This window comes from Acomys russatus, chromosome 17, assembly GCF_903995435.1.
Source record: "Acomys russatus chromosome 17, mAcoRus1.1, whole genome shotgun sequence".
Taxonomy (NCBI): domain Eukaryota; kingdom Metazoa; phylum Chordata; class Mammalia; order Rodentia; family Muridae; genus Acomys; species Acomys russatus.
The window spans coordinates 63,292,826-63,313,523 of record NC_067153.1 but is presented as its reverse complement, the minus strand read 5'-3'; the positions used below and the strand labels follow the sequence as shown (position 1 = coordinate 63,313,523).

Sequence of the window (20,698 nt, the reverse complement as noted above, 5' to 3'; positions counted from 1 at the left end):
CGATGCTGCTGTTCAGCCAAACACAGCAAAGAAAACCGCGCCTGCGCTGAACACTGCAGGCTCACGCTCAAGGTGGGCCGCACTGTCTCCACCCAAATCCTGCACCACCATGTGGGCAGGGTTTGGGTGTCTTTGAATTTTGTTATCCTCAGGGGTTCCCAAACCAGTCTCCTGTGGATACCCAGGGATTCATCCCACGGCTTTGTACAGCCAACGCCCTCCTGAGGCTTAGAAGATGATGCCACTGCTAAAAACTTTCAGAACCACAAACGTGGCCCAGTTCTGAGACTAGAGGTTCTGCTATGTGCCTGCAGGACCAAGAAGGCCGCTGTTGGGAGGAGCTGAGGATGAGGGCATTGTGGGGGAGCACGTAAGGGCAGCTTGGGAGAGAACAGAGCCTCTCGGAGTTCCTGAAGGGAAAGCCATGAGGAAGGTGTGGGGACAGGGCAGGGGCAGCTTAGCCAGCAAGATGGTGCCCCGGGCGGAGGGGAGGGGGTTGGGGGTGGGGAGAGTCGTTCCTCCGGCTGCTCCTCATTTCTACACCACTGGGTCCCTGAGATGTGCCAAGGTCTTGTCAACACTGAAGGAAAAAATCAGAGAGGCCAAGCTCAAAGAGCTGCCGCATCCGCCATGGAAATTTGCACGGATTTGGGTCATGAAAGCATGGCCAGGAAAGGGTTTGTTAGGCCATTCCTGAGGTGAGCCAGATGTCCCCAGGGCCCCCTACAGCCATAGTTGGATGGGCCTTATCTGTGGAGAACCTTCCAGAGCTGACCCAGGAGAGAAGGCTGCCACACAGATACACACATAGAGGCCAGTAGGGGTCAGCAGGTACCTCCGGGCCAGGCAGGGCAGGACCAGTGAAGTGTCGGTGCTCTCCTGCCTTCTGATAACCCAAGAAGGCTGGAGGCAAGCAGAGGACGAGGGCAAAGGAAAAGGGGGGGGGGGAGTGAGGCCCAGTGTGGGAAGATAAGACTGAGCATGCAGCCTCAGTGCCTGAGGACGACGACAGGGCCAAGCAGTGGTAAGGAGATATGAGTGTCTGGGCCTCCAAATAGCACAGGTGTGAACACCGTGGACTACAGGTGACTCAGAGAGGGCCTCAGAAGCTGGGGGCTCCGGCGTGCACAGGCCTTTTCATTCAGTCAGCTTTGAAGACTTCCTAGAAAAGGCCGCTTGGAAGCGTTTTCAAATTATTAAGAGATAGTCATGGACTCTTGGGTGGAAGTTCTAACGCTGGGTGGGGCCTCAAAATTCGTGAGACAAGGAGAGAACAGGACCAAAAGGCGATGATGGATGGATGATGGTACCAGGTACAACAGGCTATAGGAGGACATGATCTGAGTGACCCAGGACACCCCCACAGAGGCATTTTATGAGACAGAGAGGAAGAGAAACCACAGCTTTCCTCCCTGAGTAGTCCACAGCAGCATCCTGGTAGAGGAGGCAGCTGGTCCGGAACATTCCAGGCAAAGGTATAACTGCATAGGAGGCGTAGACTTCCAGAGAAGCAGGTGGTACCTTGACTGACGGGAGGACAGCGGGGAGACCTGTTCCCCACCTGTCCTCGAAGCTGACCCAGGACAGCTCCTGGTCAGGGACCTGGGTGTTCCCAGCAGGGAGGTTGGGCAGTGGGTAGAGTGGGTGATGGCTGTGGGGTTTCCCTCTTTCTCCCACACGGCAGACATCTGGCTTCTTCCAACACAGCTGTTCCTAGACTGACCTGGCCCGTCATTTTTCTTTGCTCCTGTGCTACCTGGGTCCGCACTGAGGACTCGGCCTCTCTGTCCCCTTGGTCTTCTACCCAGCCAACCCAACCAGAGCTTTGTGAGAACAGTTTCCCTGAGCGGCCAGCCAGTGCTACAGTGGCAGGGGCAGACTTCCTCTGTACCTCAAGGCACTGGATCTTGCACACCTCCACAGCCTGTATCTTTCTCACTTCCCTGTCCGGCCTGAAAACAGTACATAGAACCAGGCCTTCCCTAGACTTAGCGCCCAGGCCGGTTCTGAGTAATGGTGGGGAATAAATTCGGCTGTGTTGATGAAGAGAAAGCTGAGGACTGAGTGTGTGTCCCTTGGTGCAAAGCCTGCCTGCATCCCCGAGGCTGTGGAGAGGTGAATCTTGATGCAAGTAGCATCATAGAAGAGGGCGGAGGTTTCCCAGAGTCAAAGTTGGGCTGTCACATGCACTTTCACGCCCCCTCTCTTCTCAGCTGCCTTTGCCTTCAGTGCAAGCCTCAGGTTTACACGAAAGATAGCCACTGAGTCTACTGTCCAAGCCTGGACCCAAGCTGGGAGTCATCCCCCGTGCTCCCCAAAAGAGCCTCTCCCTCCACCCCCAGGCTCCACCCAAGTTTTTATAAGAGTGAAATCAGGCCGAGGAAACATTAAACACAGCCTTGAAAGGGTAAAGAAGCTGTGAGTGTGCAAGAGAGGCGAAAGCGGAGGGTGGGGCCAGGGCAGGCCCACACAGCGGGGGCGGGGCGGGGATGTGCTGATCTTTGTTTGCACAGACCTTGATGATAAGCCAAACCGTCCTCATGTGTTTGCTTCTTGCCTCCACCGACAAGGGGGCTAGAGCAGAATCAGACGGGATGGGAGGAGGGGCGCTTTAGAGAGCTGGAGAGCTTCCAATGGTGTTCCAAGCCGATCTACCTCTTACATACCCTACACCTTTGACTGCACTACCCCAGCCACTAAGCCCCTGTTGATTTCTCCTGCGGGGCCACTGCTGGAATGTCCTTTAAGGTCAACTGGTAAGCACTTGGGCTCCCCCATGCAGATTCACAAAATCTCTCTATCTCCCCTGATGACTCAGAGTGGGGGTGAAAGACAGGTGCCCATCCACCCAACACCGGTGAAGACCTGAGGCTGCCAGGCCGTGGAGGTGAGGGCCGGCCGACCCACGGCAGAGGGCAAACTATGTTTAAGAGGGATTATTTGGTTCTGAAAAAAAAAATCAGTGTCTAGGCAAGCTCACCAGCTCGTCTTCCCCAAGGATCTAATCCCTTGGGTGTCCGCAGAGCATCCCTGGGGGCAGAGACCACATCCCTGGTGTTTGTGCTCCATGAACATTAGGGGAATGGCATCATTATCCTAATAGGTGGCCCAGGGACACACAGGGAGCCGGGGTGTTAGGAGGCCGTGGCTCCCAGAGGCCCCCAGGAGACAGAAATCCAGGGTCTTCTGACAGGAGTGAGCGTTCTCTCTGCTGTCATCTCTGTACATTCAAAGCAGGCTCAAAAGAGACCGTGAGAGGTGACGATGCTGGGACGGTCTGTGAGTAGGTTCCCTGTGCTAGCCAGAGGTCTCGGAAGAGACAGACGCTCACAAGACATATTTCTTTCTAAGGAGCAGGCAGAAGGGCTCCAGAGCACGCTGATATGTGAGCACAGGTTACCTTGAGGTTGAGTACATCTTCCTGTTTTGGCCACATGCAAGAAAGTGGCTGAAGAGTGAAGGCGAGTTTCTCTATTACCCACAAGCGGTCATTATGTGGCCACTGAAACCTCAGTGGTTTGCACTTTTGCTGGGTGAGAAAGACAGGTTCTAGACCACAGCTCTTTCCAGAAGGTTCCAAGGGACTGTTGTCTCCAGCCTCTTTCCTTAAGAACCACGGTTAAAGCGGCCCCACCCCCATCCCTGGGCCTGAATCGCCTTCAGGCAAGCTGACAGGGAATGTGAGGCTACCCCGGTGGCTGACATGAGGCTCTGTCTGAGTGGGGTCGACTGACAGAGCGGGGACATCCTGGGTCTCAGCCGACCTGGGACTCTAGTCCTCTGAATTCTCCAGCCCCCACTGGTGTCCCAAACCTGGCCGCCCCCAGATCGTTATGGAGTTCAAATCTGTCTCCAGGTGTGGGTTGAGGCCATCTCAGAGAGACCGTGTGAAAATTAATTACTTAACGTGTGTAAAGAGCTTTGAAGATGAAAAGTGCTGTGCAGTGTCCCTAATAACATCTTCAATCCTTTCCGGGGCCCAAATCACCTCTGAGCTCACCTTTAAGATGAAACAAACAAACAAAAAGACCACCACACGTCAGTGGGCCAAGCCTCTGGAGCAAGATAGGTACTTAGCGGCATCTGCCTCCTGGAAGACTGGATGCGCCACTTCTCCCATCACTCAAAGCCATTTAACAATGAAAACTCCATGCACAGCCCTATTCCTCGATGTATACTAATCTCTCTGACCCCCCCCCCCCACTCACACCTGACAGGACCCACAAGTGGGACTCTCTGATGGCACCCTACCCACCCAGGTCTGTAAGTAGTTAATCTTTGATCATATGTCCTTTTGTGGTGGCACACTTAATTTGTACATTCCACTGGAAGAACCAAGTGTTGCCCCCAGCCAGGATATCCCCCAGAAACCAGGGAAGAGAGGCACCAGGCTAGACTTGGAGGCCAGTGTTGCGGGATATTTGGTTTCCTTGTGAACCCCAAGATTGTGAGCTGTAAAAACCTGTTTCTTGTTTGTCGTGGTTGAGCCCTAGCACACACCTTTAATCCGAGAGCTTCTGTACACAGGATTTGATAAAGTTCACCCTAGGCCAAGAGGCCGAGCAAGAAGAGACCAGCTGACAGGGATTAGAGAGTAGGGGGGCTTTGAGAGAAGGACATTTAAGGCAGTGTGGAAAAGGAGATTCTTAGCTCTTTGGCTTTTTCCTCCTGGGCTGCTGGGTGGGCTAGCAAGCATTTTTAACTTTTGGGTTTTGGCCTTTTCCTCTGGGACAGGAGCTGAGGAGGAAGGCCAGCTGGGCGCTTTCTCTGCCTCTCTGAGCCAGCAGGCTTTCACCCCAGCATCTGGCTCCTGAGTCTTCATTGGTAAAATTGAAAGTTTGGGATTTTCACTTTTTTCTTTTTTAAACAACAGGGCAGAGTAACGTCGAGGCACACACAAACTGGACACAAATCAGAAAAGGTCCCACAAGGACATCTGCCAGTTAAAGGAGAATCCTGTAAAAAGTGCACTGCAGGAGACACGCTTGGCTGAGTTACTGTTTGCTCGGATAAGGGAAGCCTAATTTTTCTGGGCTTTAATTTTTAATGTTTCTTTTATTGTGTGTCTACCTGTCTGTCTATCTGTGTAAGTGTGTGTCTTTCTGTCTGTGTGAGTGTGTATGTGTCAGTCTGTCTTTGTGTATACATGTGTCTGTCTACCTGTGTGTGAATATGTGTGTCTGTCTATCTGTGACTGTGTGGGTGTCTGTTTGTGATTGTGTATGTGTCTGTCTGTCTATCTGTGTGTGAGTGCATATGTGTCTGTCTGTGTGTGAATATGTGTATCTGTGAGTGTGTATTTATGTGTCTGTCTATCTGTGTGTATGTCTGTCTGTGTGTCTGTGTGAGTGTGTATATGTTTGGCTGTATGTCTGTGTGTGAAGGTGTGTCTGTCTGTGTGTCTCTGTCTGTGTATCTGTGTGAGTGTGTGTGTCTGTGTGTGAAGGTGTGTGTGTGTTGTATACACAAGGTGAAGGGTACCCGCAGAGGCCAGCAGTGTGTTTCAGGTCCCCTGAAGCTGTAGTTGGAAGAAGTTGTGTAATGCTCATTGTGGGTGCTTGGACTGGAACTCTGGTCCTCTGAAAGAGCATCAAGCACTGTCAACTGCTAAGCTGTCTCTCCAGCCCCTGAGGGATTTTACTGAGCCCATCTTTGACACCTGCATCCTACTGTTGGGTCCATTTCTTGAATTTTATTTCAGGTCTGTAGTTTCCAATTCTAAGATTTTTCCACTTCACTCTGTCCTAGTCTCATTCCTTTTTGTTCATTGAGATTAAACAAGTTTTTGGAACACATTTGCCTCAGTTTCCCTAAAGTCTTCATCTTGTCCAACCTCTGAGGTCCACTTTTCTGGGCCTCAGTAAAGGAAGATGCCAAGAACCTGTTGGCCTATTGGGGCCTGAGAAGTACAGCCCCTACCTGACCCCACCCTGTGGTCCCCAAGGACCCACATTATGATCCCACCCTGAGGTCCCTGAGGACCCACACCTACTCCTATCCTGCCGTCCCCGAGGACCCACACCCTGATCCCACCCTGAGGTCCCTGAGGACCCACACCTTGATTCCACCCTGCAGTCCGCGAGGACCCATACCCTGATCCCACCCTGAGGTCCCTGAGGACCCACACCTTGATTCCACCCTGCAGTCCGCGAGGACCTACTGCAGAAGGAAGGGGAAGTTATTCATCCCCAACAGCACTTTAATTCACTCTAATAACAGCAATTATCTGTCTTAGAGATTTCAATCTTGTTATTTTAACAGAATAAATTAAGTTTCTCTGGCTGGGGATAGCTCATTGGTAGAGTTCAAAGTCCTGGATTTAGTCCCTATCAGAAAAAACAAAACTTCCCTGAGCTTAGATCTAGGAAAGAGGGCATAGCCTGAACCATGGAGTTGGAATGGTGCCTTTTGTCTCTGTGTCCCCAGTACTGAGTGAGTGCAATCAGGCTGCGGTCAGTACTCAGAAGAGGTGTACAGAATTTGTGGATGGATAGATGGACAGGTGGATAGATGGATAGATGGATGGATGGATGGATTGATGGATGGATGGAGAGGTGGATGGATAGATGGACAGGTGGATGGTCAGATGGAAGGGTGGATGGATGGATGGATAGATGGACAGGTGGATGGATAGATGGACGGGTGGATGGATGGATGGATGGATGGATGGATGGACATGTGGATGGATAGATGGACGGATGGATGGATGGATGGATGGACAGGTGAATGGATGGATAGATGGATGGACGGACGGATGCATGGATAGATGGACAGGTAGATGGATAGATGGATAAGTGGACAGATGATGGACAGATGGACAGATGGACAGGTGGATGGATAGATGAACAGGTGGATGAATAGATGGATGGGTGGACAGATGCTGGATAGATAGACAGATGGATGGGTGGATGGATAGATGAACAGGTGGATGAATAGATGGATGGGTGGACAGATGGACAGATGGATGGACAAATGAACAGGTAGATGGACAGGTGGATGGATAGATGGAAAGGTGGATGGTCAGATGGAAGGGTGGATGGATGGATGGATAGACAGGTGGATGGATGGATGGACAGGTGGATAGATAGATGGATAGGTGGACAGATGATGGATAGATGGACGGGTGGATGGGTGGATGGATAGATAGACAGGTGGATGGATAGATGGACAGGTGGATGGATAGAGGGACAGTGTCCTGGTTCATTCCTGTTGCTGGGACAAGTGTCCCAACAAAAAGCAACAGAGGGGTGAAAATTATTTATTTGGCTTACAGTATCAAACTATAGTTCATCATTTCTAAGAAAGCCGAGGCAGGAGAAAACTTGAGTAGCTAGTCACAGTCAAGAGAAAAGACTTGCTTGCTTGCTGCATCATTTTACAAGTTGTATATTTAAAACCACTACTCTACTGGGCATGGTGGCACATGACTTTATTCCAACACTCAGGAGGCAGAGGCAGAGTGAGTTCAAGGCCAGCCTGGTCTACAGAGCGAGTTCCAGGAGAGCCAGGGCTACACAGGGAGACTCTGTCTCAAGAAACAACAAAAGTCATACATTCTTTAAAAAAAAAAAAAAAAAAAAAAAAAAAAAAAACCTGCTCTAGTGTGAAGGAACGCCTTGAGTTGTTGTAGCAGTTGTCAATAAAGCACTGTTTAGCCAATCAGCTGGGCAGAAGGACAGGAAGTGGAAGGCAGGGGCTTCCAAGAGAGGAGGCGGGAGGCATTGACAGTTGACAGGACAGTTGGAGGAGAGAAGCTGCCCTAGGAGGATCAGATTGCCAAGTGACTGGGACGCAGTAGGCTATGAGGATTAGTGTAGTTTATTTTAGTTTACTATTAGATTATTAGCAGTTTAGATTCTGCCCAGAGCAGTGCCTGCAACTTTAAATTACACTTCAGTCTCACTGTATCAGCTATTGGCCACCCAGGCCTTACAGATATAATAACCGGAACACTCTAGCCACAGTCTTAGGTCTCCTGGATGTCTGTCCGCCTCCTCTGTCTGACTGGGGGTGGGGGCAGGATGCACTGAATCCCCCTTCGGTGGAAATGCAGGTTTGGAGAAGACTCATCCCAGGACAATCGCCCTGCCCCCCGACTGTTTCATTATTGGAGATTGGACATAGATCCTTGTAAATGGTCAACCTAAAAGCTACACCCCACAGTGCCCCAGGACACCCCAACCGTTCACAAAGGTTGCCAACAGACATGCCGGTGATGGTGTGCGAGGGCTGGGCCCTCCAATGCTGCCCCAGCCCGGTTGGCTTTCAGACCAGACAAAACCGTGCACCTATGACGGTGACTCAGAGCAGAGAGGGTGGAGCCATAGTCAGCTGTCTCCCTCAGTGCCACAGAGAAGGAAAACGTGTATTTCTGAGGTGGATGCATTGACGATGTTCAATGCCCCAAGTGAAGTCATCAGCAGCAGCGTGCGATGACGTGTGTGTGCGCACACGCTCACGCGAGCACATACACAGTGCTCTCCCCGCTCTCCTCCCTTAATCTTGTTTCTTTCCGACTCCTCAGTTTCCAGATCCAAGCCAGGAGCCATCCAATCTCCTCCAAGAACCTTCACTAACCTAGTCCAAAACCCCAATTTGAGGCCCACCCAGTCAAAAGTCCATATGGCTTGGGGTTCCACGGTCAGACCCCTACTGCTTCCTATACACAACCTGTGTATGCCTGCCCTGCCCCAGATGAACCTCCTTGTTCACTCCCTGAGCCTGGTTCCTGATGACCAAGACCAGACAGCAACTCCACCCAAACAGACAACGCAGAGACAAAGGTCAAGGCCATTTCGAGCAAGAGAGCTCCCCAGGGCTGTGATTGGAGAAGCCCCCTTCCCCTCCCCCTCCTCTCTGCCCCTTCCCCCTCCCCCTCCCCCTCCCCCTTCCTATCCCCCTCCCCTCCCCCTCCCACCAGCACTATGCCCCCTGGGCTGCACCCCATATATCTCAAGATTCAGCCGACTTCTCTCCAGGGTTCCGAGGACAGTAAAGGGACATACTTCCCTAAGGCTGGATCAGGTACTGGTATGAACATTTGGGGAGACCCCTGTGGCCAACGTGTCAAGCTACCCCTTTCAGGTTGTGTACTTAGCAGTCTCAACTCAGACTGCAGCTCTCCCAGTCTCCGGATTTCACGCGCACATAATCCTCCGTGCAGAGAGACTGGCTGCTGACACTCTGGCTGATTGCGCTAGCACAGACAGAAGGGCTCCAAGTCAGAACTGTACAAGCATTACCACACATCCAGTTTAAATCCCCATACGTCAGAGTTCCCCTGACTCCTCAGTATTGGGCCCCGAGGGAGGAGGGCCCAATACTACTATTTCCCAAAGAAAATTGGAATGGGGGCTCCTGGGAGGATCGAGTTATCAGCGTGCACACAGTCCTGATTTTTATCCCTAACACAAGCGGGCGGGGGGGGGGGGGGGCGATCAAAGACATAAAGACACACAGTCTCAAGTCAGCTATGGTAGCTTTCAGGAGAAGGACAGAAGAGTTCAAAGCCAGCCTGAGCTGCAGAGTAAGACCTTGACAAAAAAAAGAGAGAATCTTACAGCCAAGACACTAGAGTTGGGGCTCCATCTCATGCACAGAGGCATGGTTAGGCTAAACTAACATGAAGCAAGCCGAAGCTGGACCAAAACAAGCTAACCCAAGGGAGGCACATGTAAAAGACAGCAACGGCAGCACTAGGACACTCCCTGGGAATGAGATGTCAGGGCTGGCTGCGATGACCTTACAGTTCCCTGGTTTAATTGCCACATGCACAATAATAGCACAGCTTTAAAACAGAGGGAAGCACAGGGTGACATGTATGCTTCTCCTTAATGCCGGCTGCTGAGCACGCACTCTGGCACATAATTAACCTCCTTTGTGATGGCTCTCGCCACCTGGAGTCCGTGCCCATGACCATCAGAGGCAGCCCGCACTCCTGCCTCCTAGAACTCAGCCTCACTCAGCCCCCAGCCACACAGGCACAGGCCCTGCAGAGACAGCATGGGGCAGCCCTGGACCCTCAGGTTCCGACTCCACTCTTCCTCGGAACCTTCCACATACGTCCCTGTGCCGCTGAAGCCCATCTTCCTAAGCGGGTGAATGGGCACAGTGATGACAACCCCTGACTGAAGTGAGCCTCAGGAGCTGGTCTGAGAAACCGTGAACTAAAGAGCCCTCCACAGCGGGTGCGGTGGCTCACACCTGCCGTGCCAGCGCAGCGTTTGGGCAGTGGAGGCAGGAGCATCTTGAGCTCAAGGCCACATAGTGATCTGGGGTCAGCATGGACTACCCCAAATCACGGAAAACCTCTCTACAGTGAACTAGGCGGGTTGTCGGCTCCCATCAGCACTAGTGGCTTCCCTCAGCCAAGCTGCACAGGGAAGAGTGGAAGGGTGAGAGGAGACAGGAGCTGAGCTGCGAGGGGGGGAAGGGAAAGTTTCTGCCTAAAGGGACACAGGAAACACAACAAATTAATAATAGAGGAACAAATAGATAAACAAGCAAAAATTTTGGAGCTCTTAGTAAGTGCTAGGTCCTGCCCTGAAGGCTTTTGGGCCCATTATCCCACTAGGTCTCCCCAGCAGCTCTCAGGGAGATGATATTGTCATGATTATTATTATTATTGTTGTTGTTATTATTATTATTATTATTATTATTATTATTATTATTATTATTATTATTAATTATTCATCATTCCTTTAGTCCTACTCCCCACAGGACATTTAACTCTCAGGAAGGTTAGTCACCTCTCTGAAGTCGTGACATGAATTTGCCCATAACTTCAAAGGCCTTGTCCCTTATCACACATATGTGCGAGCCCCCTCCCCTAACCCCTGCCCCGCAATACCATAAACTCAAAGGCCACCACAGACCCCAACCAGGTCTTCCTAGCCTTTAGGGTGGGGAACCAGGTGGGGTGTGAGCCAGCCTGGGATGGAGACCCAGTGAATCCCAGCAGTGGGGCGGGAGGGTCCCGCCCGATGCTCATGGTGCCCGCCCACGCACCCCCACCCCCACCTCCGAGCTGACCAGGCGCTTTTTGGCACCACAAAGCCCGGACGGGCGGGAGAAGAACGCCGTTTTATGGGGGCAGCCGGGCCGGGGCTGCTTTGATTCTGACCGGCAAGCTCATAAACGCCAGGGCGGCGGGCACGCTCCCTCCTGCAGGATATAAGGCTCAGCGCGGGCCTCTGGGTCCAGACTGGCCTTGTATCGCCTGCACACCATGTCCTGCTTTTCCTCCCGCCTCGGTGCCTCCTGCGGAGTCCGCGCCTTCAGCTGCGCCTCAGCCTGCGGACCCAGGCCAGGACGCTGCTGCATCTCCGCAGCTCCCTACAGGGGCATCTCCTGCTATCGCGGACTCTCGGGGGGCTTCGGCAGCCGCAGCGTCTGCGGGGCCTTCCGCTCTGGCTCCTGCGGACGCAGCTTCGGGTACCGCTCTGGGGGCATCTGCGGGCCCAGCCCCCCCTGCATCACCACCGTCTCTGTCAACGAGAGCCTGCTCACGCCCCTCAACCTGGAGATCGACCCCAACGCGCAGTGCGTGAAGCATGAGGAGAAGGAGCAGATCAAGTGCCTCAACAGCAGGTTCGCGGCCTTCATCGACAAGGTGGGTGTCCCGGCTCAGACCCTTCCCTGGAGCCTATGGACGTCCTGGAAGCCGGAGTCCCCAAGTGGGTCCGTCAGAACGAGAGCTTCTAGGCAACTTTAGCTAATGAGAAAAGCCATAGCCCTGTGGGACAGTCTCAGAACGGCGTGCTCTGTGGAATCACGTGACCCAGGTCTGGCGAGGCTGCTTTTCCAACACTGAATTCGCTGCTGCCGGCCTAAGAACAGAGGGTAAACGAAGACTGGTGCCTCCAGCATAGTCAGTCCTTTGTGCCCAGAAGAGAAAAGTGGCAGTGACAGAGTTGTCCAACCACAGAGTCAGATTAGACCTAGGCACAGACCCAAAGCCAGGAGTCAGAGTTCCTGCACGCCAGGTTACACCCTGGGAACATGGCCACAGCAGAAAGGGACCAGAGTCCAAGAGTCTGCAGCCTGTGCCCTACACCCTCTCCCCCTCTGGGGTGCAGTGGCCTTCTCTCTCGCCTCAGCTGTACTCTTGGAAGCAACACAGACCAGGCCTGCAGGGAGAGGCAGCTCTGCTCCAAATCCGTCTCAGGAGTGGAAACCTGCAGGCCTAGGGCTAGTCTGGCTTGCTGCCACTCTTCAGCCGGCACAGAGGGCCTTGGTCATATCTGCATTCCAGTCTGTGCAACTGACAGTAAACAGTGACATCCGTGTGCCTGTGTTTTGTTTGGTTTTGGTTAGTTGGTTGCTTAGGTTTTTGTTTTTGTTTTTTTTTTCAAGACAAGGTCTTTCTGTGTAGCCCTGGCTGTCCTGGAACTCGCTTTGTAGACCAGGCTGGCCCCAAACTCACAGAGATCCACCTGCCTCTGCCACCCCGGTGCTGGGATCAAAGGCCTGTCACCACCGTGCCCAGCGCCATATGCCTGTTCTTTAAAATCTCCCATCTCCGTCATCCACATGCACTGCGGAGACGTGTGAGTGCAGGGTCACCCGGGACTCCAGGGCTCTTACATTGCAGGAGCCCAGATCACCCACCCTTGCCCCTCTGCCGTATACCCCCAGGACACCCCATCCACCTTGTCCAGTCTCAGCTCTTCACCAAAGACATCAGCTAAGTTACCCTGAGGAAGCTCGGAGCAAAAGGCTCCTCCCTTCACTGCCCTCTGTTCTTTCCTTCAGGAAGCTGCCCCTGACTGCCTCACCCGAGATCACTCGGTCACCCAGCACAGCTGCTTGTCTCACAGTTTTTCCCTCATCCCATCGAGGCCCACCTGGACAGACACTCACTTACACACCTGTTTTGCACACCTCCCCCAAAGAGTTCTCTCCGGCTCTGGCTCTTCTATGCCATAAAGAGAGCAAGGCATGCCGGCTCCTCCACAGGCTTTCTCCCTCTCCCACCGCAGGTGCGCTTCCTGGAGCAGCAGAACAAGCTGCTGGAGACCAAGTGGCAGTTCTACCAGAACCGCAAGTGCTGCGAGAGCAACCTGGAGCCCCTGTTCCAGGGCTACATCGAGACCCTGAAGAGAGAGGCTGAGTGTGTGGAGGCCGACAGCGGGAGGCTGGCTGCCGAGCTCAACCACGCGCAGGAGACCATGGAGGGCTACAAGAAGAGGTGAGGGCTCTGGTGGGGAGAAAGGCGTGCAGAGGTAAATGAAATTAAGTCAAAGACAAATGGGTTGGTCTCTAAAGGGGTCCTCCCTAAAGAGAGAAGACGGGCACACATGCTTCCTAACGCTGCGGCCCTTTAATACGGTCCTTCATGTTGCGGTGACCCTGCCCCCCACCAACCATAAAATTACTTCACTGCTACTTCATAACTGTAATTTTGCTACTGTTGTGAACCATATGTAAATATCCAACATGGTACCACATGGGCCGTGACCCACAGGTTGAGAACCACTGCTCTGGCGGGAGTTCTTTTTCTGAACTGGGAGTTTAAAGACTGTGGAGGGGGCTTAGGTGGCTTAGTTGTTAAAGAACACTGGCTGCTCTTCCAGAGGACCAGGGTTTGAATCCGACCACCACAACAGGATTCTTACAACCATCTATAACTCTAATCTCAGGGCATCCGGCACCGTCTTCTGGCCCTCCTGGGCACCCAACACAAATGGTGCACAGACATATAGGCAGGCAAAACACCCATACACATAAAAGAAAGCTAAATAAAATCTAAATAAGCATTTTAAATAAAGATTGCCAAGATTCTAAGATGCTCATTTTTACTTATTTATTGTCTTAATTCACAAAAGAGTCATTGAGTATCTGCTAGCATTCTAGACACTGGGTTAGGCCCCGGATGGAGACTTGGCAAAGGGTGGCCACAGAGCCAGGAGGCTTGATCCCAGAGGAGCACAGCCCAGACATGGAGAGTAAGCCTTTGAAAGGTGCAGGGCCACTCCCTGACCCAGGATCCAGGTGTCCAGGCGTCCACGGAGCTGCCACGATCTGCTCTGAAGATCCAAGTCCAGGGAGCCTTTCGTCTGGGCCCTTCCCTTTTCTCTTTTTTCCCCTCCTCAAATCTGAGCCTTGTGTCCTCTGTCCCCAGGTATGAAGAGGAAGTGGCACTACGAGCCACTTCTGAGAATGAATTTGTGGCCCTGAAGAAGGTGAGTGACGCATAATAGCTCTTCTTCACTCAGCTGTCCTTCCCCAGATGCTGGAGGCCCCTGCTCCCCAGACTCGCTCCTGCAGAGCCCACTGCCGGCCTCGCTTGGAGCAGTTATTTCACCCCAATTCTTCTAGGCTTCCCAAGTCCCCTGGCCCTGGGCCTGCCATAGAGTGTTTGCTTGACACCCAGGGGTGGAGGAGAGAAGGCCAGCTGCCAGGACAGCCGTGACAGCCACAGTGGGCAAACATGACTCTGGAAGGACACCTCCCCTCCCACTTGGATGAGGGGGACTTCTGGGGCCATGACTGTGAGCACCTGAGGCCAGATGCAAAGGGTCAGGCTGGGCTGGGCTCTCAGCTCTGGAGAAGCCTGTTTTTCCTATAAGATCCAGAACATAGCTACAGGGCCTGAACCCAAATGAGCCATTCCACACCTTCACACTAGACCCCCGGTTTTGGCAATGACGCTAGCTACGGATTTAGAGGAACCCTTGCAGTAGCAACAAGGCTATGCCTGGATCCTCAGGTGCCCCCTCCCACCCCTCGCCGGTGGTCACCGCATGGCAGCAGGCCCTGGGAGGAGCATCTAATGGAAGGCCTCCCCAGGAACTCCTCAGCCCTGGCGGCCCTCCCCGTGATACCCTTGGTTTGTCTTCCCCTTTAGGATGTAGACTGCTCCTACACCCTCAAGTCAGACTTGGAAGCCAACGCAGAAGCACTGACGCAGGAGATCGACTTCCTGAGACAACTGTATGAAGAGGTGAGGGGACACGGGGCAGTGGGGCAGCCAGAAGGAGCCCCTAACACCCATTTGGTCTCTGGGATTCCCCAGCGGATGCGGGGTACCGAACCCTGGTGAGATCCGAGGCAGGTTTCTTATCCCAAAGAGAGGAATCACAGCTTGCGGTCCCGCCTCACACCCCGCACAAGCGAGGTTCTTACAGTGACCGCAGGTAGGAAGCCATGATCTTAGACCCAAAGTACCGAGCCAAGGCACATGGCGTGAAGAGCACTGAGAGAGAAGAGGGAACACTTGTGACATTGTGGGGCTACCGGACTGAGACCACTGGGGAAGAAGGGGGGCGGGGAGACAGACAGGACTGAGGGGAAGGTAAGCTGCCAAGGGAAGGGGTGGGAACTAAAAAGAGCTTTCCTTCCTCTGCCGGAATAGGAGACCCGCATGCTCCACTCCCACATCTCAGACACCTCCGTCATCGTCAAGATGGACAACAGCCGGGACCTGAACATGGACTGTGTCATAGCTGAGATCAAGGCTCAGTATGATGACATTGCCAGCCGCAGCCGGGCAGAGGCCGAGTCCTGGTACCGCACCAAGGTGGGTGCTCCAGACATTTGCCCCTTAGACAGGGCAATAAAGGATGTGAGGTGTCTGTTAGAAAGGGTTCCCTTTGGCGGGTACAGTGGCACAAGCTATAATCCCAGCACTCTGGGAGGTGGATCTCTGTGAGTTTGAGGCGAGCCTGGTCTACAGAGTGAATCCAGGACAGCCAGGGCTATACAGAGAAACCCTGTCTCAGAAACAAAAAAAAAAAAGAAAGAAAAAATAAGAGAAAAAGAGAAAAGGAAGGAAGAAAAAAAGGAAGGAAGGAAGCTCGCTCCTTTTGTCTAAGTAATATGATTCTTCGAGACAAGAAAGGAGCCAACAGTAAGGTGAGGTCGCAGCCTAGTTGCACAGGCAGAGCACCAAACACACGCTCATTGGTGCTGTGCCCAGCGGATAGAAGTCCCATCCTGACATTCATGCTATCTCCCACTCCTCTAAGTGTGAGGAGATGAAGGCCACGGTGATCCGGCACGGGGAGACCCTGCGCCGCACCAGGGAGGAGATGAACGAGCTGAACCGCACGATCCAGAGGCTGACGGCCGAGAACGAAAACGCCAAGTGCCAGGTGTGTACGGGTCAGCTGTGCTGGGACCAGAGAGGCTGGATGCCTCCTCAGGGCCACACGGCCAGCACGTGGCCTGCTCGGATCTTACCACTAACCACACTGTCTATTTGTTGTTTGAGGGTGGGCGTGTTTCCCAGCTGGTAGCAGACTAGATGTATCTAGGTACTACATAGAGTTAGAGCCAGGGACCACCGGCTACCCCGTTCTCTTCTGTGTCCCCAGAACACCAAGCTGGAAGCTGCTGTGACCCAGTCTGAGCAGCAGGGCGAGGCCGCCCTGGCTGATGCCCGCTGCAAGCTGGCTGAGCTGGAGGCTGCCCTGCAGAAGGCCAAGCAGGACATGGCCTGCCTGCTCAAGGAGTACCAGGAGGTAATGAACTCCAAGCTGGGACTGGACATCGAGATCGCCACCTATAAGCGCCTGCTGGAGGGCGAGGAACAGAGGTGAGCTGAGAACTAAGGGGGACCACACTGTCTTGAACACACAAGCTGGCCAGGGCCTGTCAGTCCTTGGATGGAACAGGGAGACCCTGGTCCTCACAGTGAACTGTCTTGGGCACGAGTGTGACGCACAGCTCTGACACACTCTACACCAGGCCAGGTTTCAGTAACAATGGTTACCTATCACATAAATGTTCTATGTCAAGTACCCCTTTATAACCCGCCATCCTAACAGGTAAGTACCAGTGTTCCTATCAAAAGACAGAGGTCAATTGCCTCAATGTTCAGAGCCTTTCCCATGGCCACAAAGTCACTACGCTGGGACCCAATACTCGGTCCTGGGCTTCTAAAGCCCCTTTGTAGCTTCCCTTGAGGCTAGGCTCATGTGCAATAAGGATGATGTACCCTCTGTACAGGCAGCTCTGCCTCATCCTTGCTGTGAGCACTGCTGCCATTCTGCAGACTCGGGCACTCTGACTGCAGGCAGTGTGTCAAGTCACAATTCCACTCGCTGCTGTGCTAAGCCAGGAGGGCTGGTCTGCATGGGATGGGGACTCATCAAAGAAAGAAAGTGAACATTCTGTGAGGATTTGGGGGAGCCCTTCCTGCCTCTCAGGAGATAAGTCTTACCTAACACACGCTGACCTTGTCTGTCCCCAGGCAACTGTCTCGAGGAATCCAGCTCTCTGCTTGGAACTAATAGCACTTTCTTTTCTTCCTAGGCTGTGTGAAGGTGTAGGCTCTGTGAATGTCTGTAAGTATCTGCAGGAAATGCCCCATAGAAAAATGGCTTTGGGGGTGAGCAAAGCTCACCATGGGCCTACCCACATCAAACCTCCTCAGCTTTCTCAGTCTTTCCTCTAAGGCTCTTCTCCAAGGACTATAGGGGGTGGAGAGGGTGTAATCTGGCCACCAGGAACTGCAGTCCAAGGAAAGGGGTCCAGGAATTCTCACATCTCCCCAGATGTGCTTTGAGGTTGAAAGAACAGAACCACTGATCCTTGAGGAGGAGGCAGGCCCTGCATGTGAAGCCCTCAGGGACCTGAGGTGGGTGGGTGATACCCCAGATTGCCCCTCATTCCTCCCTGTTCCTCTTCCCACAGGTGTCAGCAGCTCCCGTGGAGGAGTCACATGTGGGGGCCTCACATACGGCACAACCCCAGGACGCCAGATTGCCTCTGGCCCCTCTGTCACCGGGGGCAGCATCTCAGTGATGGCCCCTGACTCCTGCTCTCCTTGCCAGCCACGCGCCTCCAGCTTCAGCTGTGGGAGCAGCCGCTCGGTGCGCTTTGCTTAGTGCCAGGACCTCCAACTGAGCCACCTGTCTGCCCCAGAGTGATGTGAATGGAAAATGTGTGCTTGCTTGCAGAATCTTCCAGATGTTCCTGTAGGAGGAAAGAGCTCCGGGCTGCTCTCCTCCACTTTCTCCTTTTAGGGAGCTGTTTCTCACTTCTCCTCTGGCTTCACCTTAGAAGGTCATTCCCAACCCTTCCCTTCACCCCAACCCGTCTTCAAATACTTCAAATAACATTTGTTTCATTCGCCAAGCTTTCTGGGATACTACCAGTCACTCAGGGTGGCTGGACAATAAAGCTTGGCCTTCTTGGGTCAAGGCATGACCCTAACCACACAGCCATGCTCCTCCCCCAAACCAAGAACCAGAGGGAATCCTCTCCAAGCAGCTCCCATTTCTGGCCCCAGGGACAGGGCCTAGACGCAGCAAGCACCTGCTCTCATTGGCTGGGTTTGCTAACCTTCCTGACTGCTTGCCTTCCTTGGGGCTACCTGCTCTAACCAAACTGCTTGAGTTACTTCCCAGATCATAGTCTGCTCTCTGGGGAGTCCTACTACCTACAGCCCCTGGCTAGGGGCCTTTGAACAGGTCTTGCTGTTCAGGACGCCTTTGCACATTTCAGACTCCATACTTGCTCCAGGCCTCCCCCTGCCTATGCAGAAGGACACTGTCTACTGGAGAGCTAGTGGGATGGGGACTATGGTCACTTTCTGTCTGTGGGTGCCTTGCCTTCTGGGTTGACCCCATCTGTGTTTCAATAAATGCTATTGTGATGCAAAGGAGTGTGATGTTTTGTGCCAGCGTCCAACCAATGTTAGCCAGCCCCACACTGGTAAGCAGCATTTTGGAAAAGCAAGTACCATATGTCACAGGGTAACCTTCTCCCCTCACCCCTGTGACTCCTCCTTTTCCTGTCTATTCCCACGGCCTGATCCACTTGTCCTCCTCTGTCCCTGCCAGCCTGGACACAGCTCCACCTCCCGTGTAGCATCCTCCTCTGAAAACAAGCCATCTTGTTGTCCTAGTTAGGGTTACTACTGCTGTGAGGAAACACCATGACCACTTGGGGAGGAAGGGAGTAATTTTCCTTGTGCTTCCTTCATCGCTGAGGGAACTCAGGACTGGAACTCTAACAGGGCAGGGCCTGGAGGCAGGAGCTGATGCAGAGGCCATGGAGGGTGCTGCTTACTGTCTTGCTCCTAATGGCTTGCTCAGCCTGCTTTCTTATAGAACCCAGGACCACCAGCCCAGGGGTGGCTCCACACACCAGGGGCTGTGCCCTTCCTCACCAATCACTAATTAAGAAAATGCACTGCAGGCTTGCCCACAGCCCAGCCTTACGGAGACATTTCCCCGCTTGAGGTTCCCTCCTCTTTGACCACTCTAGCTTGTGTCAATTTGATATGAAACTACCCAGCACAACTGACCCCTGTCCACTTGACACTCAAAACAAATCACTGTTAAAGCCACAACCTTTCCTTTCTTGTTCATCCTCCAAATCACACATTAATATAAACATTACAATATAAACTTTAAAACCCCATGGTCCTACAAAATCAAATAGTTCTAAAATTCTCTTTTAAAAGTCCAAAGTCTAGCTGGGCGTGGTGGCGTATGCCCTTAATCCCGGCACTCAGGAGGCAGAGACAGGCAGATCACTGTGAGTTCGAGGCCAGCCTGGTCTACAAAGCAAGTCCAGGACAGCCAAGGCTACACAGAGAAACCCTGTCTCAAAAAAACAACAATACAAAACTGAAAGTCTATCAACTGTGGGCTCCTCTAAGAGTGAATTGAGTTAAATATTTTCTTATCTCAAGAAGGAAGAACCAGCTGGGCAGTGGTGGTGCACGCCTTTAATCTCAGCACTTGGAAGGCAGAGGCAGATGGATCACTGTGAGTTCAAGGCCCGCCCGGTCTACAAAGCAAGCCCAGGATAGCCAAGGCTACACAGAGAGACCCTGTCTCAAGAAGAAGAAGAAGAAGAAGAAGAAGAAGAAGAAGAAGGAGAAGGAGAAGGAGAAGGAGAAGGAGAAGGAGAAGGAGAAGGAGAAGAAGAAGGAGAAGAAGAAGAAGAAGAAGAAGAAGAAGAAGAAGAAGAAGAAGAAGAAGAAGAAGAACCAGCACCATCACAATCAATTCGATGTGAAGCCAAACTTCAACTGTGTAAACAGCTCAGTGCCCAGGGTCCCAGATCCTCTCATGAGCTCCAGGCTCCCAGAAAGGGTCTGGGTCACTTCTCTGACTCTCCTCAGCACACACAGCTTGAGTTCTGGGCTCCAGTTGGCTCCACACCATCTCTGCTGCTGTTCCTGGTGGTCATCTCAGGGGACTGGCATATGCCAAATGCTGGGGTCTGTTGCTGCAGCTGGAGTAGCCTCTCCTGGACTCTCTACAGGGACCCCAAGCCCTGCCACACAGTGGCAAGTCTCAGGTGTTCTCCGTGATGCCTTAATGCCTTCAAAACCAGTACCACCTGGGTAACCCTTACATTGCCACGCTAGGCTCCCAGAAGGAGATTCAACCCTAAATAGGACAGAAATCCATACCAGGATAGTGAGGGGTTGCTGTGGCAACCTGACCGACCGTGTTTGTGGGGGTGGGGGTGGAGGTGGGGGGCACGGGGTGGCATTGTGGAAGGTCTTTGGAACTTTAGGCTAGAAAGGTCAGTGAGCATTGAGAGCACAGTGTGCTGCCCTGTAGGAGCTTGGAAGATAAGAGTGTTGAGAGGGGTCAGGAGATGGAGTCCTGGCTGCATGACCAGTTCCCTCACCAGTTCTGAGTCACCATGCCCTGGGACTTGGGCACTTTTGGCTTCTGTGGAACAAACTGGCCCCAGGGCCTTTGTGCATCCTACCCCTCCCCGCACCCCC

General features: G+C 53.0%; 1 protein-coding gene across 1 annotated transcript; it reads left to right on the top strand.

Moving 5' to 3' along the window:
* Positions 1–11,187: 11,187 nt before the first annotated feature.
* LOC127201709 (keratin, type II cuticular 87) lies at positions 11,188–18,080 on the top strand. The gene is made up of 9 exons (XM_051160401.1): positions 11,188–11,611; positions 12,981–13,189; positions 14,123–14,183; positions 14,849–14,944; positions 15,356–15,520; positions 15,969–16,094; positions 16,317–16,537; positions 17,257–17,288; positions 17,638–18,080. The coding sequence occupies exons 1-9, from the start codon at positions 11,228–11,230 to the stop codon at positions 17,829–17,831; spliced, it is 1,488 nt and encodes a 495-aa protein (XP_051016358.1). The 5' UTR covers positions 11,188–11,227; the 3' UTR covers positions 17,832–18,080.
* The last annotated feature ends 2,618 nt before the right edge of the window (positions 18,081–20,698 follow it).